The following is a 15734-nucleotide window of genomic DNA, read 5'->3' as shown; positions in this document are numbered from 1 at the left end:
TAGGCAGTATCTATCTTACCACTAGTGAGATAAGCCTCTACATCCTTACATTTGTCCTCTAGCCATCCCTGCTTAGCCATTTGGCACTTCCTGTCGATCTCATTTTTGAGACGTTTGTATTCCTTTTTGCCTGCTTCATTTACTGCATTTTTATATTTTCTCCTTTCATCAATTAAATTCAATATTTCTTCTGTTACCCAAGGATTTCTACTAGCCCTCATCTTTTTATCTACTTGATCCTCTGCTTCCTTCACTACTTCATCCCTCAAAGCTACCCATTGTTCTTCTACTGTACTTCTTTCTCCCACTGCTGTCAATTGTTCCCTTATGCTCTCCCTGAAACTCTGTACAACCTCTGGTTTAGTCAGCTTATCCAGGTCCCATCTCCGTAAATTCCCACCTTTTTGCAGTTTCTTCAGTTTTAATCTACAGTTCATAACCAATAGATTGTGGTCAGAGTCCACATCTGCACCTGGATGTGTCTTACAATTTAAAACCTGGTTCCCAAATCTCTGTCTTACCATTATATAATGTATCTGAAACCTTTTAGTATCTCCAGGGTTCTTCCATGTATACAACCTTCTTTCATGATTCTTAGACCAAGTGTTAACTATGATTAAGTTATGCTCTGCACAAAATTCTACCAGGCAGCTTCCTCTACTACGTTTCCTTCTCTCCCTTTTCCTACACTCGAATTACAGTCACCCATGACTATTAAATTTTCGTTTCCCTTCTCTATCTGAATAATTTCTTTTATTTCATCATACATTTCTTCAATTTCTTCATCATCTGCAGAGCTAGTTGGCATATATACTTTGTACTACTGTAGTAGGTGTGGACTTTGTATCTATCTTGGCCACAATAATGTGTTCACTATGCTGTTTGTAGTAGCTTACCCGCATTCCTATTTTCCTATTCATTATTAAACCTACTCCTGCATTACCCGAACTTCACTAATTCCCACTATATCTAACTTTAACCTATCCATTTCCCTTTTTAAATTTTCTAACCTACCTGCCCGATTAAGGGATCTGACATTCCACACTCCGATCCGTAGAACGCCAGTTTTCTTTCTCCTGATAACGACATCCTCTTGAGTAGTCCCCGCCCGGAGATCCGAATGGGGGACTATTTTACCTCTGGAATATTTTACCCAAGAGGACGCCATCATCATTTAATCATACAGTAAAGCTGCATGCCTTCGGGAAAAATTATGGCTGTAGTTTCCCCTTGCTTTCAGCCGTTCGCAGTACCAGCACAGCAAGGCCGTTTTGGTTAGTGTTACAAGGCCAGATCAGTCAATCATCCAGACTGTTGCCCCTGCAACTACTGAAAAGGCTGCTGCCCCTCTTCAGGAACCACACGTTTGTCTGGCCTCTCAACAGATACCTCTCCGTTGTGGTGGTACCTACGGTATGGCTATCTGTATTGCTGAGGCACGCAAGCCTCCCCACCAACGGCAAGGTCCATGGTTCATTGGGCGGGGGGGGGGGGGGGGGGGGGGGGGTTTAGTTAATATAATGAGTACATATATTTAGATAGTAAGTAAGGTTATTACAGTATTTAGTGTATTAGTTGAAAAAATGTTCTCTCTGAAAATAATTACTAAATAAAATTATAAACAAATACTTACCATAAACAGTAAAAATTACAGACTGCTTCAATTTATAGGTGGCAGACCTATATGTATACCAGCAAGAAATAAATGAAATATCACTTATTTCACCTATATCACCAATTTGTAGATTAAAAATGCCAAGTTGCAATGTGATTCGGAGTTCGCATTTAAATCTTGGTTCCCACCATAATTGGCTGGGTAAGGCCATTCACAGGTCAGAAGAAGACAAAGGGCATACCATCCCAAATAGAAGCATGCCTAATAGATCACTGTGGTGTTCGGAAACACCTGTGGATTGAGAACAGCTTTACACTTTGTTCTCATTAAATCAATGCTCTGTTCCATTGTTTTCTTTGCCCACATTTTTTCTTTGAGATTTTTTCTGTTGTGAACGTAATGCAGAAAATAGTGCTCTAATGTAAAGCTGTTAATTTTATAACTGTACAGGAGCTTACATGAGTGTACAGTGAAATGCAGGTCTTTTTTGCCCCCACTCCCCACAAAACCCAGTTGCAAGGTTTTTGCAATGATTACTCTAGTAAAATGAGACCTTCTTAAGAGAATGGCTACTTGTAAATAAGGGAACAGTGCTATAAAACACACACACACACACACACACACACACACACACACAAACAAAAGGATTATCTACTCTGGAAGGGGATATTCAAAGACTGAGCAATGAAAGGAACTGTGTGACATTCAAACAGCTCTTTGTTCTGAAAGCATTTGGTGGAGACTGCAAATGATGATAATTCTAATCATAATTTCAGCAGATATTCCTAATTTAATTGCTTGAAAACCAGAGGATTATACTCACTGATCCGTCTGTTATTATTTTTTATTGTCAGGTTCACTGTTTGGTGGAGCCAGTACAACTACTACTCAGTCTGGTGGTACATTCAGTGCTGCTGCAGGCCAAGGAGTTGGGCAAACAGGATTTGGCTCAGCCCCTGCATTTCAGAATAAGCCAGGTAAAACTGGGTGTGATGTACTCTAAAGTAGATCTGAGTAACAGCCATCTTTGAGAGGGTTGTAGATGGTAGCGGAGACTTTCAGCCTTTCCATTGCGACTTTGTGAGAGATTCCACCCCCTCCCCCCCCCCCCCCCCCTCTCTTAGTTCATTTATACAGGGTGTTACAAAAAGGTACGGCCAAACTTTCAGAAAACATTCCTCACACACAAATAAAGAAAAGATGTTATGTGGACATGTGTCCGGAAATGCTTAATTTCCATGTTAGAGCTCATTTTAGTTTCGTCCACCTACACTCAATGGAGCACGTTATCATGATTTCATACGGGATACACTACCTGTGCTACTAGAATACGTGCCTTTACAAGTACGACACAACATGTGGTTCATGCACGATGGAGCTCCTGCACATTTCAGTCAAAGCATTTGTACGCTTATCAACAACAGATTAGGTGACCAATGGATTGGTAGAGGTGGACCAATTCCATGGCCTCCACGCTCTCCTGACCTCAACCCTCTTGATTTTCATTTATGGGGGCATTTGAAAGCTCTTGTCTACGCAACCCCGGTACCAAATGTAGAGACTCGTTGTGCTCGTGCTCGTATTGTGGACGGCTGTGATACAATACGCCATTGTCCAGGGCTGCATCAGCGCATCAGGGATTCCATGCGACGGAGGGTGGATGCATGTATCCTCGCTAACGGAGGACATTTTGAACATTTCCTGTAACAAAGTGTTTGAAGTTACACTGGTATGTTCTGTTGCTGTGTGTTTCCATTCCATGATTGGTGTGATTTGAAGAGAAGTAATAAAATGAGCTCTAACATGGAAAGTAAGCATTTCTGGACACATGTCCACATAACATATTTTCTTTCTTTGTGTGTGAGGAATGTTTCCTGAAAGTTTGGCTGTACCTTTTCGTAACACCCTGTATACAGATGATATTGTCTCTCAATTTAATTTTAGATTTTTGCAGCGTAAGAATATTTTGAATGTTTCTCAAGTATTCAGCCATGTGGTGTTGTCCACAAGGTGCAATATTGTGATAAGCTGACTTCTTGCCATTTTCAGTTGTTGCTGATGACTCTCCCCCATTGGGCATTGCATTTATGTCCCCCCAACTCCTCCCCCTCCCCCACCCCATGTGCCCCTCCTCCCTCCTGTGACCTCAAAGCAGCTACCTCCAGGTGTGACGTGGCAAAGTGGTGGGAAAAGCACTCCCCTGGGGCATGATCCAGTTTCCTCAGTCCCGCTGCCACCATTGACTGACAGTTTTCTGCCGTGGAGCGACAATACGTCTTCAGTCTTGTCAGTTGCAGTGATGGGGGCAGATTTTCACGCAGACTGCTGCTGTGCTTTGATCTTGCTGAGGCCTGGGTCCCAGGCCTCACTTAATTGAAAACCATTATCTTTATGTATTACTTTGTTGTATAGCTAAATCTCTACAGCCTCTTTTAGAATACTGTTGCAACAACTCTGGTGCCATCACAATTCATGACATTTCTGTGGGAGCTTAAGTTCTCTGCTACAGCAGAATTTGTCAGCCGTATGTTGTCTTTGTGCTGTTTATGCTCCGTGCATCTGTCCTGTACTGTCTGGATAGTCTGGTCTACATACATTTTACAACACTGGCAGGGGATGCGATAAACTTGCAGTTTCCAGAATCCTAGGTCATCCTGGACTGACCCCAACAAGGCTTTCACCTTGGCTGGTGGGCGGAACACATCTTGATGTTATTGTTCCAGAGTATTCTTCTGATTTTTGTCGATATGTTTCTGGTGTATTGGATGATTGCAATCTGACAGCCTCAACAAGCTGTGGTATCAACTTATTTGTTATTATAGCATGTTGTGGTTGCTGTAAACATTTGAGAGGATTGCAGTCTTTAGGTGTTTCTATTTGGCAGCCAGACAGTCTTAGTCTAAGGTTTCACATGTTCTGTGCACTACTGTGCCTCGGACACTATCTCATTGTGAAGGAGCATGACAGCTGGAAGTATACAAGTACAATCTCATATGCACCAGTTTACGGTAGACGCTGTTTGTTGTTTTGGTGCAGTGAATTCAGGTGTTGCAAGCAGTCTTGCAGATGATGTTGTTTGTGCAGCCAGATTACAAGCGCACTGTTTACATATTTAAAAAAGCACGAGGGGTTGTAGACTGCTGACTCTAGGGTTTCTTCTTCAAATGCCTCTGTTGATACAGGGTGTCCATAATTAAAGTCCCAGTTTCAAAGTGCTGTAGAAAGAGTATCACCACTCAGAATGAAATCAGATGTGAACAGCATCATATTGACACAGTAAGTGTGTTAACATAAATAATGTAGGCTACAAGTGACAGATACATCACAACGTGGCGGCTATGGTTTGAGTTGCTATACCATCTGTATTGTTCATTGAACATGACTGCATGTTAGTTAGGGAAGCTCATCCACCATGGCAACGTCATACCACATTGGGTTGGAAAAGTGGGTTTTTAATTGCCCTGAGTCCAAAAACCACATGAAAAGCAAAAGGATGTAAGTTTTTAATTGTTCTGGGACCAAAAACTGCACAAAAAGCAAGATGACATCAGTTTCTCTTTGTCGTTAGACTGGCACAAGACATGTTCATTATATTGCCCACTGTTTTCTACCACAAGTTGAAATTGAGAAACCACATGTTCCATAAAGACTGGAGTGTCTTGGGGCACATTCAGAATGTGTTACAAAATGCATGCCTTCAGTTCAGCCACATTCATAATTTGAGCACAGAACACAATATCTTTCAGAAACCTCACAATCAGAAGTCAATGTGGATGAAGATCAGGTGATCTAGATGACCAGACCGTAGGGAGATGATGCCTGATAATTCTATCATTTCCAAAATGCCACTGCAGCAGATGCTTCAATGGCTTTCAGGCTGTGCAAAGTGCAGAAAAGTCCCATCTTGCGTAAAAGTTATTCTGCTCACACATCCACGCTGTTGAAGGGTTGGAATGACTTTAATTCACAAAAGACTCTCATAGCATTTACTAGTGATGTACAGGTAACAGGACCTGCAGGACTCATCTCCTTGGAAAAATATGCCCTAAGATAAATGATGCCGTAAACCCACACCTCACAGTCACCATAAGAAAATAAGGTGGTACTGGTTGATGTGTGTGCAGATTTTCTGTTGCCCATATTCTGCAATTCTGCGTATTGACATGTCTTTGGAGATGGAAATGGGCTTTATCTGTCCACAGAATACTCCATGGGCTTTAATTGTCTACTTCGACATGAGAAAAAAATTCCAGAGCAAATATTTATCTTGCTGGCGAGTCAGCAGGAAGCAGCTTCCAACATCTGTGATTTTGTATGGATAGCAGTGCAGGATTTTTTGTAGGATTTTATGCACCATGCTTGCAGGTATGTCCAACATCGGGGCAATTTTTCATGCACTACACGTTTTCACACCACCACTTCACCCCTCCTGCAGTGCTGTGGCCACATCTTTGACAAATGTCAGATCAACTGCTTTCCTCCCTCTGCTACGTTTCAGTTCAAAAGAACCTGCCATTTTGAATTTTGTTATCATTTTCTCCAGACACGTAGCAGACGTTGGAGCAGTGCCTTTTTTCATACCCTCAAGTGTCCAGAACTTCTGCAGAGCTACTTAATCAGCAGTGTGTGATCCTTCATGGAGACAGTCACATTGAGTGTCTCGGATTCAAACTGAGGAACAGCTGTGTGCCCCACATCTCTCGGTGTGCGTGTTCTGACACTTATAACGGTACCTGTTGAGCAATATTATTATTGTTGTTATTATTTTTTTTTTAATTTTTTTGTTCCGTGGTGTTTAAGACATGCACTTGGTGGGTGAACTTCCCTGGATGGGGCCTCCTGGCCAACAATGCCATATGCTAGTTTCCATTTTTTTCCTATGCACCAAAATGTGGTGTTCGAATTTGACTCCATTCTGAGAAGTGGCTCTTTTTCTACAGTGTTTTGAAACTGAAACTGGAACTTTAATTGTGGCCACTACTGGTGATAGTGGGGAGTCCGTCGCCACTCTGTCTGTTTGTTGGTAGTAATTTTGGTTGAACAGAAAGCAAGCTGACATTAGCATGAGCTTGAACAGTTTCAGTAGCACTGGCCGAAACTTTTTTCACACAGATCCTAGGTAATCTATTAAGAGTAACCTTGTAAAAAAGAGAGACACTACATTGAAGCTCATAATGAGGTCTTCTTCACTCAGTCAGAAGCTCCAGAGCTGCTGAATGACATGTGCTGAAAACCTTGTCGGGGTCAGTCAAGATTGACCTAGGACTCCAGAAATCAGGAATCTACCACATCCCCTACCAGTGCAGGAAAATATATGCAGTCTAAACTATCTGTGTGGTACAGAAGAGATTCACAGAGCATAAATGCCACACATACAATGAACAGCCAACAAAGGTCACTGTAACAGGGCAATGCATCTTCCACAGACATGTGATTTACAATGGCACAAACTTGTTACACTAATCCAACAAACACCTTTTGTGGTTTTGTATACTTATTGGATGGTATGTCTCCCCTGATCTGGGGTTCTGGGTGACTTATCCGAACTGCTCGACCTTGACTTTTCTAAATTTCACAGAAGTGAAAGTGGGGAAAGATACTTTATGTAGTGCATAATCTAACCACATTGTGCCATGACCTTCTGCACTTATTACTAATAATAGGTGCAGAAAGTCATGGCACAAGGTGGTTAGATTTATGTTCGCACCCTAAATTCAGTGTGTTAGCCAATCCATTGTGGCGAGGCGGGGAGGGTCATCACGTATCCTCATGGTTGTAGTCCCCTGCCAATGCAGGGATTGAATTGCTCAACATCTTTTGCAACAATGAAGCCATTGCTTTTCATTGAAAATGCTGAGGATTGGTTTGGAGAAGTGGTGCAATAGAGAAGATGAGAAATGGATCTTTGTAGACTGAAACATTAAATGCTTCACAATCACAGGCGCTTCAAGTCTGCAACAAGTTTGGGGGTGTAACAGTTACCATCTCTCCTCATAACAAAGTCAACAGAATTCAAGATATCATCTTCCATCGAGATCTGATACAGCAAACAGATGAAGAATTCAGTGCTCACATAGAGTGGTGTGGAGTCCATTTCATTCATCACATCCAGAGATATCCTAAGAATAACAGGGTGGACAGTGTAGCTTTCATCCTAGTCTTTGGTGGAAATCTTTTACCTTAGAAAGTTAAGGTAATTGTGTGACGTCAGGCCATATTTTCCTCACCTTATGAGTAGATTTAGGTCCCAAAGGTTTGAACACGTGCCCTCTTGGTGCTCTAATGAGGCCACTTGTGGGGTGTGTGCCAGGACAAAGCATGAGGGGAGCCCTTTTGAATAACCCCCTATGTGTGTAAACTCACCAGAATGCCATCTCCCGCATTCAGTGACAGTTTTCAAGGAGGAGAAGAAAATCCAGAAATACAGAATGCTTTACCACCTGCTTATCAGAATGCTAAAAAAAATCTTGAACAACTCCACTTGATCGATCTGATGTCTAAGTTTGCAAGCAGTGTATCAAAATCCACACCTAGTGGGATGCCAGATTCTCAAATGGCAATTACTGACACTAGCTGCAAGCCAGTACCTGTTTTTCAATCGAGGGGAGGGGACAACAGCTCCCTTGACCCATAATCCCACAGCATCAGTGCCGACCACCCATTGGTGCAACTGGAGATGCCTCATACTACTCTGGCATCATCAGGAAAGAGAACACCAGTAAGATGCCCCCACCCAGATCGAAACAGACGTGCAGTTTACCACCAACCAGTTGCTGATAGAGCTGTAGGCTGTGGGTCACAGAAGAGAATGGTCTTCTTATGTCCCAGAAGTCACGACTGGTAAATCCTTGCAGAAACTGAAAGCCCACAGGGACAAGAAGGATAAATCGAAAGTTAAACTGAGTTCTGCTGTTGTGGTCAGTCCGGCCCCCATTCTGTCAGTCAGTCCCATGAATACCAATGAAGACTCTCACATTCAGGTGGAACATGACTCAGAAGCAACGTAATTCTTACTCATGTTTCCTGTTCACTGCTTTCTCAGACACTAATCTGACATTCCTTTGGTGGAGCTGTAATGCCTACCATCACCACTTGGCCAGTTTCCACCAATTAATGGCTACTTAAACTGCAGTTAGTGTGGGCACTTCAGGAAACACGTTTCTCAAAAATCCAACTCTCTACTATTAAAAACAACACATTCTACAGTAAAAATTGCATTAACACCAAGAGGTTGTCTGGAGGGGTCTACACTTTCAGTGAGCAGGTGCCGCTAACCACTGTATTAGAAACTGTGGCTGCTTGTGTTTGCCTGTCAGGTAGGGTAACAGTCTGTAATATCTATCTATCTATCTACCTACCTACCTGCCTGACTGATCTGTACCATATCACAAGCTGTTGGAATTGGTGGAACAGCTGCCTCCATCTTTCCTTCTACTTGGGAGACTTAAATGCCCACAGTCCTCTGTGGGGAAGTGAAAACATACCTAGCAGGCCTAAATAATGGAATAGTTAATTTCAGAACTAAGAGTCTACCTACTTAACACAGGAGCTGTAACAAATTTCAGTGTGGCCGATGGAACTTACTGTCTGCAGCCAAACATGTCACCATTGATCCAAAGGTCTGTCCATGATGACCTCTGCAACGATGACCACTTTCCTATCGCTCTCTCTTTCTCAAATGACCAACGGAAGCAAACGCTTCGATACCTTAATTCTTCAGGCCCTTGTCGCTATAAACCAGTGCTATGGTGACCTGGCTATCAGTGTGTGTCAAAGGGCACTCCAATGACACAAGTTCCACCCTTCTGTGGAACATTTAATAGCATTCAAGGGACTTCAAGTGAAGACACAATTTTTAACAGAAAAGAATGAGGAGGAGTGTTGGGAACAATATGTATCACCTATGAGAGTCCATTGTCTCAAGTATGGACTACACTCTGCCACATATGCAACCACTCACCATCCACTATAGTTCCGGGCATCTTCTTCAGTTGTGATGTCTGTACTAATCGTGCAGTCATTGCTGAACGTTTTGTAGTACACTTCGCCAAAGTGTCCGCATCCTAACTTCCTGATTTGGAAGTGCCTAGCAGAGCTAAACTACTTACCCCTCTGTGCACAAGGCCTGGAATCTTACAATGATCCATTTAGTGAATGGGAGTTCCATAACACTTTAGGTGAGTGTCAAGACACAGCTGCTAGGCTCAGTAAAATCCATAATCAAATGCATAAACACATTCCTTGGTTTTTCAGTTGCATTTGGCAGGAATCACAGGCATCTCTAGTGCCTGTCCGTTGTGATCTTCAATCAGCAGAATGTGTGTAATGCAACCTGGCACCATCACTTCTGTCTTCTCTGCATGAGTGTGTCTTCTGGGGCTGCTGACCCAATTATTACCCAGAATTTTGTATCCCCCAGGCCGTTTTGGGTCCAGATAGATCCAGCCCTCAATGACTGATATGTACAGGAAACTGAGATGCCTCAAGGATTGGTCTTGAGTGTAACACTCTTCGACATCACTGTCAGTGGTATCATGAGTGGAGTGGAACCCACTGTCTCACTGTCACTGTCTGTGGATGACCTTTACCTGTATTACAGCTTCACATCATTGTGCACTGCAGAGCACCAGTTTCTGGGGGCCATACTGTAAATACATAACTGGGCCCTGAATTATGAATGTCAATTTTCTTCCGTGAAAACTCATGTCATGAACTTTTGTAGACTTAGGACTGCGCACCCACACCCAGAACTTTACCTCAGTAACCAGTTAATTGAAGCTGTTGAAACTTTCAGATTCTGAGATCTTTTATTTGGCAGCAAGTACACATGGTTACCTGGGGCACAGACCACATGATTTTTCTGCAATTCACAATGCTTTGATTTTATCCTGGCTGGACTATGGATATGTTACTTACAGGTTGGCAGCACCATCAGTACTGAGCTTGTTAGACTGCTGTCCATTGTAGTAGTGTGCAGTTGGTGACTGGATCTTTCCGTATGAGCCCTGTAGACTGTCTGTTGATGGAAGCCGGTACTCCAACACTGAGGGCCAGGTGCCAGCAACTCTTCACGAGCTATGCAGTCACACTCTGCCAGATGCCTACCCATCTGTGTTACTGGACTCCATTTCACAACCAGCAGTTCAAACTGTTTACGAACCATCCAAAAATGGGTAGACCAGTTGGGATACAATTGGAGGTCTATGTGAGGACCTCCAACTGCCCCCTCTTGTCTGTGTTAATAGAGTTCCCTCCCAGCACCCCATGTGGTATGCACACAGTCCTCTGCCTTGAGTGGAACTTTTTTGTGGCCCTAAGAAAAATGCTGATCCTACCATTCGCAGATGCCTGTTCCATATGGTTCGCCTTGATTACTCAGATTCGATATGCTTCTACATAGATGGCTCGAAAGTCAGTGAGAGGGTCACTTTTGCTTTGGCACACACAAGGGGACATGGGAAGTATTACATGCAGACTGCATGCAGTGTATACCCTGAAGAGTTGGTCACCATTATCACAGGCTGTGTGGTACGTTAAAACTCTTGCCACAAACGACTTCCTTGTTTGTAATGACTCCATGAGCTGCTTACAAGGCCTATTCAGTGCTACTCCAAAAACTTTTTGGTTGTTTATGTCCAAGATGTATTAGTTGACCTCCACAACTCCTGTATGATAGTAACATTCGTCTGGTCACTGAGCTACATGGGTATTCCTGGGAAATGAACACTCTGATAAATTAGCAACCACAGCAGACAAACTTGAACTTGAAGTACCAGGCCAAGGCTTAATATTGCAACTGCAACATCACATTTTGAAAACCTAGGATGTGGAATAGCAGGCTACCACAATTTTAAATAAGCCGAGGGCAAGTAAGGGCACCAACAAGGCATGGCATACTTCTCTTCATGCCTCTTGGAAAGATGACTTATTGACCACTTTAAGAGGACTCTCCCCTGAGTGCAACAGTGGTAGTCCTCTCAGGAATGCCCATATTCTCACCGAGTGTGCCCCACTGGCTGATATGAGACAAGCAGTCAACCTGTCTACATCATTACATTGGATATTTGTGAATGATGTGTTAGCAACTACCAGTGTCCCATTTCCTGAGGGAAAGCATATTTTATAACAAAATTTAACGCTTAGGGAGATTTTGGAGGGAGGTGGTTGTACCTCCCACTGTGATGTGTGACCCAAGCAGTCTCAGGCTACTTTTTTCCTCAGCATGTCATGAATTTTTAAACTTTTATTTATGTATCTTATGTATCTATTTCAGTAATTTGCTCTGTAGTCTGTACAGTCTGCATTTCCTTGTACCATTTTAGTTGTACTGACTATGATCACCCTTCTTGGTGTATCTTTCATTGTCAAGCTAGAGTTTTTAGCTGCCTGCATATTATCTCACTTTTATCTACCCTGCTAAAACTCCTGTCATGCTCATTTTCAACCATGCTGGAGCGTACAATTCTCCTTTCTCGTTTCATATCTTATCGAGGGTCTGATAACCAAGTAGTTTAGTCCTTTTAAACCCTGGATCATCATAATTACTCAAGTATAATCAATGTCAGTGGCTAGTACATGCCCAAGGAACAGCCCTCATATTGCAAGAATTACATCATCCCCTGTAGAAGGTGTTTTGGAACCCTGAATGTGATGTATGATTACAGCAGGGATCTTGCACAGATGCAAATGATACAGTACAAATTGTTTCGCCCCCTGCAGTCCGGGGGTTGGAATAGGCCCGATGTCTTCCTGCTTCTTGTAAGATGCGACTAAACAGTCCACACGTTTTGGCCTTTATGAGATGGTCCACTGTAGGGTTTGACCTCCATTTTTCAAAATTTTCATGAAGAGCGAGCCAACTGGGGAAGGGCACTTGACATGGTGCGTCATGCGCTGAGACCTATCGCATCCTTCGTTGATGTGGATCTGCACTTCTGCTCATTCTCCAACTATTGGGCGAGTGGGCGAGGTCACCCTCCTGGATGCGTATTTTTCCATCAACTGTGCAGTATTGTTTTCTACACTGATGATTATAATGGACTTGTTTGCATGGTTGCACCTGATATCCAGCACGGTAGTCAGTCCGTTGTGGTGGGGTCGCCATTTACGCTGTTTGTTGTATCCTCTGACCACAAAGGGATTGCTCTACTGATGCCTGCACTGTTAACTCCCCACGTATGCCAAGGAGTAGATGCCCGTCACCCTGGGGCACCGGGGCTCCTGGCAATGGCCATCCCGCTAGGAGGCCTTTGCTGCAGCTGGATGGCGCCTGTTGGGAGGGCCCCTGGTCGGAGTGGGTGGCATCAGAGCGGATGACACGCCATGAAGCATAGGACATCATCTCTTGCTGGTGGTCAAACACCAGCAGTCTCTAAGCGCGTTCATGAGCTCAATTCAGCGCACAGAAGTACGATCCCAAATGGTTCCCCTCCCTGGCCACACCATGGGAGGAACGTCAGGCTAAGGATGGCAGCGGCTTGTGTTCACTGCGGTACTTTGTATGTTCAAGAGCTGACAGGGAATCTTTAATGACGATGAAGCCTTGTAATTATTTTTTTTTTTTTGTTGAGCATTTAGAGGACAAGTTTGGGGAGGCGGAGGGCTTGTCCAAACTGAGATATGGATCAGTCTTGATCAAAATAGCATCCTCTGCCCAGTCACGGGCATTACTCGCTTGTGACAAGCTGGGGGATGTTTCTGGAACCATCAAGCTCCATAAGAGCTTAAATATGGTCCAGGGTATCATATTTCACAGGGACCTTCTTTTTCAGTCTGCCAGTGAGCTGCATGCCAATTTAGAGTTGCATTTCGTTCAGTGTCTCCACCAGGGTCCGAGGGACAATCAGGTTGCCACCGGTGCCTTCATCTTGGACTTTGAGGGTGATACATTACCCGAGAAGGTCAAGGTGATGGTCTACCACTGTGATGTAAAGTCGTATACCCCTCCCCCAATGCGGTGCTTTAAATGCTGGAAGTTCGGCCACGTGTCTTCTCGCTGTACTTCCAGCATCACGTGTCGAGATTGCAGACTCCAATCACTTCCCAATACTCCATATGCCCTGCCTCCCATCTGTGTCAACTATGGAGAGCACCATTTGCCTTGCTTACCTGACTGCAGGATTCTCCAGAAAGAAAGGAAAATCATGGAGTAAAAGACCCTGGACTGACTGACCAACACTGAGGCTAAGAGGAAATTTGAACGCCTACATCCTGTATGTATGACATCGTCTTACGCTGCCACTACAACACTTCTAGCCCAATCAGCTCCGCCAACCTAAGTCACCTCTCAGAGCCGGAAGATTCCACCTGCCCCCTTGATGGTGGAGGGCACTTCCCTCCCTGTTGCTCCTGCACCACCTACTTCGGGAGCAACCCCCCCCCTCCCCCCTCCCAACTGTTGGGGATATCAGTCCTCACTTCAGTGCCCAGGGAAGCGAAAGTCTTCTTTGGCTCCTCTCTTTAGGAAGGGATCCCTTGGATCACAATCCTTCTCAGATTTCTGCTAGTGAGAAAGACAACACCCGCCAGTGGCTGAAGAGCCCAAAAGCAGCTGGTCATAGGGCTTCACGCTCATCTTCAGTCCCAGAGACAGAATCAGTGAAGTCCTCCCAGCCAGGGATACCCAAGGAGCAGTGAGAGAAATCCAAAAAGAGCATCCCCAAGACCAAGGGCATTGTGGTGGCACCCTACAAGCTCTGTGTCTGCAGATCAGGTGGAGATTCTGGTGTCCACTGAGGGCCTAGATCTCACTGGACCCTCAGACACAGTGGATATAGACTGCTCAGGCAATAAGTCGGTAGCAACAGGTGACACTGAGACATAAACTGCCTCCTTGAATGTTGTATGCCTTCCCAGTCTCACGATGACATCATCCTTCAGTGGAATCGCAGTAGTTTTTTCCACTGCCTGGCTGAGCTACAGCAACTGTTACGCTTTACACCTGCTTTCTGCATTGCCCTCCAGGAAACCTGGTTCTTGGCAATGCAGACCCTTGCCTTCCGCAGCTATAAGGGATATTACAGGAACCGTAGCGACTATATTCGAGTGTCAGGTGGAGTTTGCGTTTATGTCCTAAACTTGGTCTGTAGTGAAACTGAGCCCCTACAAACCCTTCTTGAAGCTGTGGCTGTCAGAATGACGACGGCACAGGAAATAACTGTCTGCAATGTATATCTTCCTCCACATGGTGCAGTACCCCTGAATGTATTAGCTGCACTGATTGATCAACTCCCTAAACCTTTCCTACTTTTGGGAGATTTTAACGCCCATAACCCCCTTGAGGGGTGGCACCATGCTTACTGGCCGAGGCAGTGAGATTGAAACTTTACTGTCTCAGTTCGACCTATGCCTCTTAAATATTGGGGCTGCCACACATTTCAGTGTGGCTCATGGTAGTTATTCAGCCATTGATTTATCAATTTGCATCCCAGGACTTCTCCTATCTATCCACTAGAGAGCACATGATGACCTATGTGGTAGTGACCACATCCCCATCTTCCTGTCACTGCCCTGGTGTCAGGCCTGCAGCTGCCAGATGGGCTTTAAACAAGGTGAACTGAGAAACTTTCACTTCTGCTGTCATCGTTGAATTTCCCCTACAAGGGAACATCGATGTGATAGTTGAGCAGCAGAAAACACAGTACCTTGCTCTTTAGGGTGCCCCCAGTGAAAGGCAGTCCCTTGGTGGTCACTGGGAGTCGCTGAAGCAATTAGGAGCATTGGCGAGCCCTACAGCGGCATAAGCACATCATAACCTTTAGACTGCTCTGTGCCCGCATTTGCCAACTTATCTAATTACAGAAGCAGGAGTGTTGGGAGACATATGTCTTGACTATTGAGTGCCATACGTTACCGTCCCTAGTCTGGGTAAGGATCAAACGTGTTTTCGGGTACCAGATCCCAACAGGTGTTCCCAATGTTAACATAAATAGCGTGTTATCTACCGACACAGTTGCGATTGCCGAGCACTTTGCTGAGCACTATGCTTGTGCCTCTGCATCGGAGGATTACCCCCCGGCCTTTCGCACTTTCAAACTGTGGCTGGAAGGGAAAGTCCTCTCATTCACTACAGACCACAGTGAATCCTAAAATGCCCCATTTACAGAGTGGGAGATCCTCA

The 15734-nt window shown here is 44.3% G+C and overlaps 1 protein-coding gene across 2 annotated transcripts in view; it reads left to right on the top strand.

Moving 5' to 3' along the window:
* LOC126162584 (nuclear pore complex protein Nup214) overlaps positions 1-15734 on the top strand; it is a 156890-nt gene that overhangs the window by 111100 nt on the left and 30056 nt on the right. Inside the window, exon 16 of one of the 2 annotated variants that reach the window (XM_049919179.1) lies at positions 2470-2592. The exons of the other annotated variant lie outside the window; for it this stretch is intronic. Within the exon in view, the coding sequence (XP_049775136.1) occupies positions 2470-2592 (123 nt within the window). The remainder of the gene's footprint in view (positions 1-2469; positions 2593-15734) is intronic. 2 annotated transcript variants of the gene reach the window in all.

The sequence above is a fragment of the Schistocerca cancellata genome, chromosome 2, assembly GCF_023864275.1.
Source record: "Schistocerca cancellata isolate TAMUIC-IGC-003103 chromosome 2, iqSchCanc2.1, whole genome shotgun sequence".
Lineage (NCBI taxonomy): Eukaryota > Metazoa > Arthropoda > Insecta > Orthoptera > Acrididae > Schistocerca > Schistocerca cancellata.
This window is presented reverse-complemented; position numbering and strand designations above follow the sequence as displayed.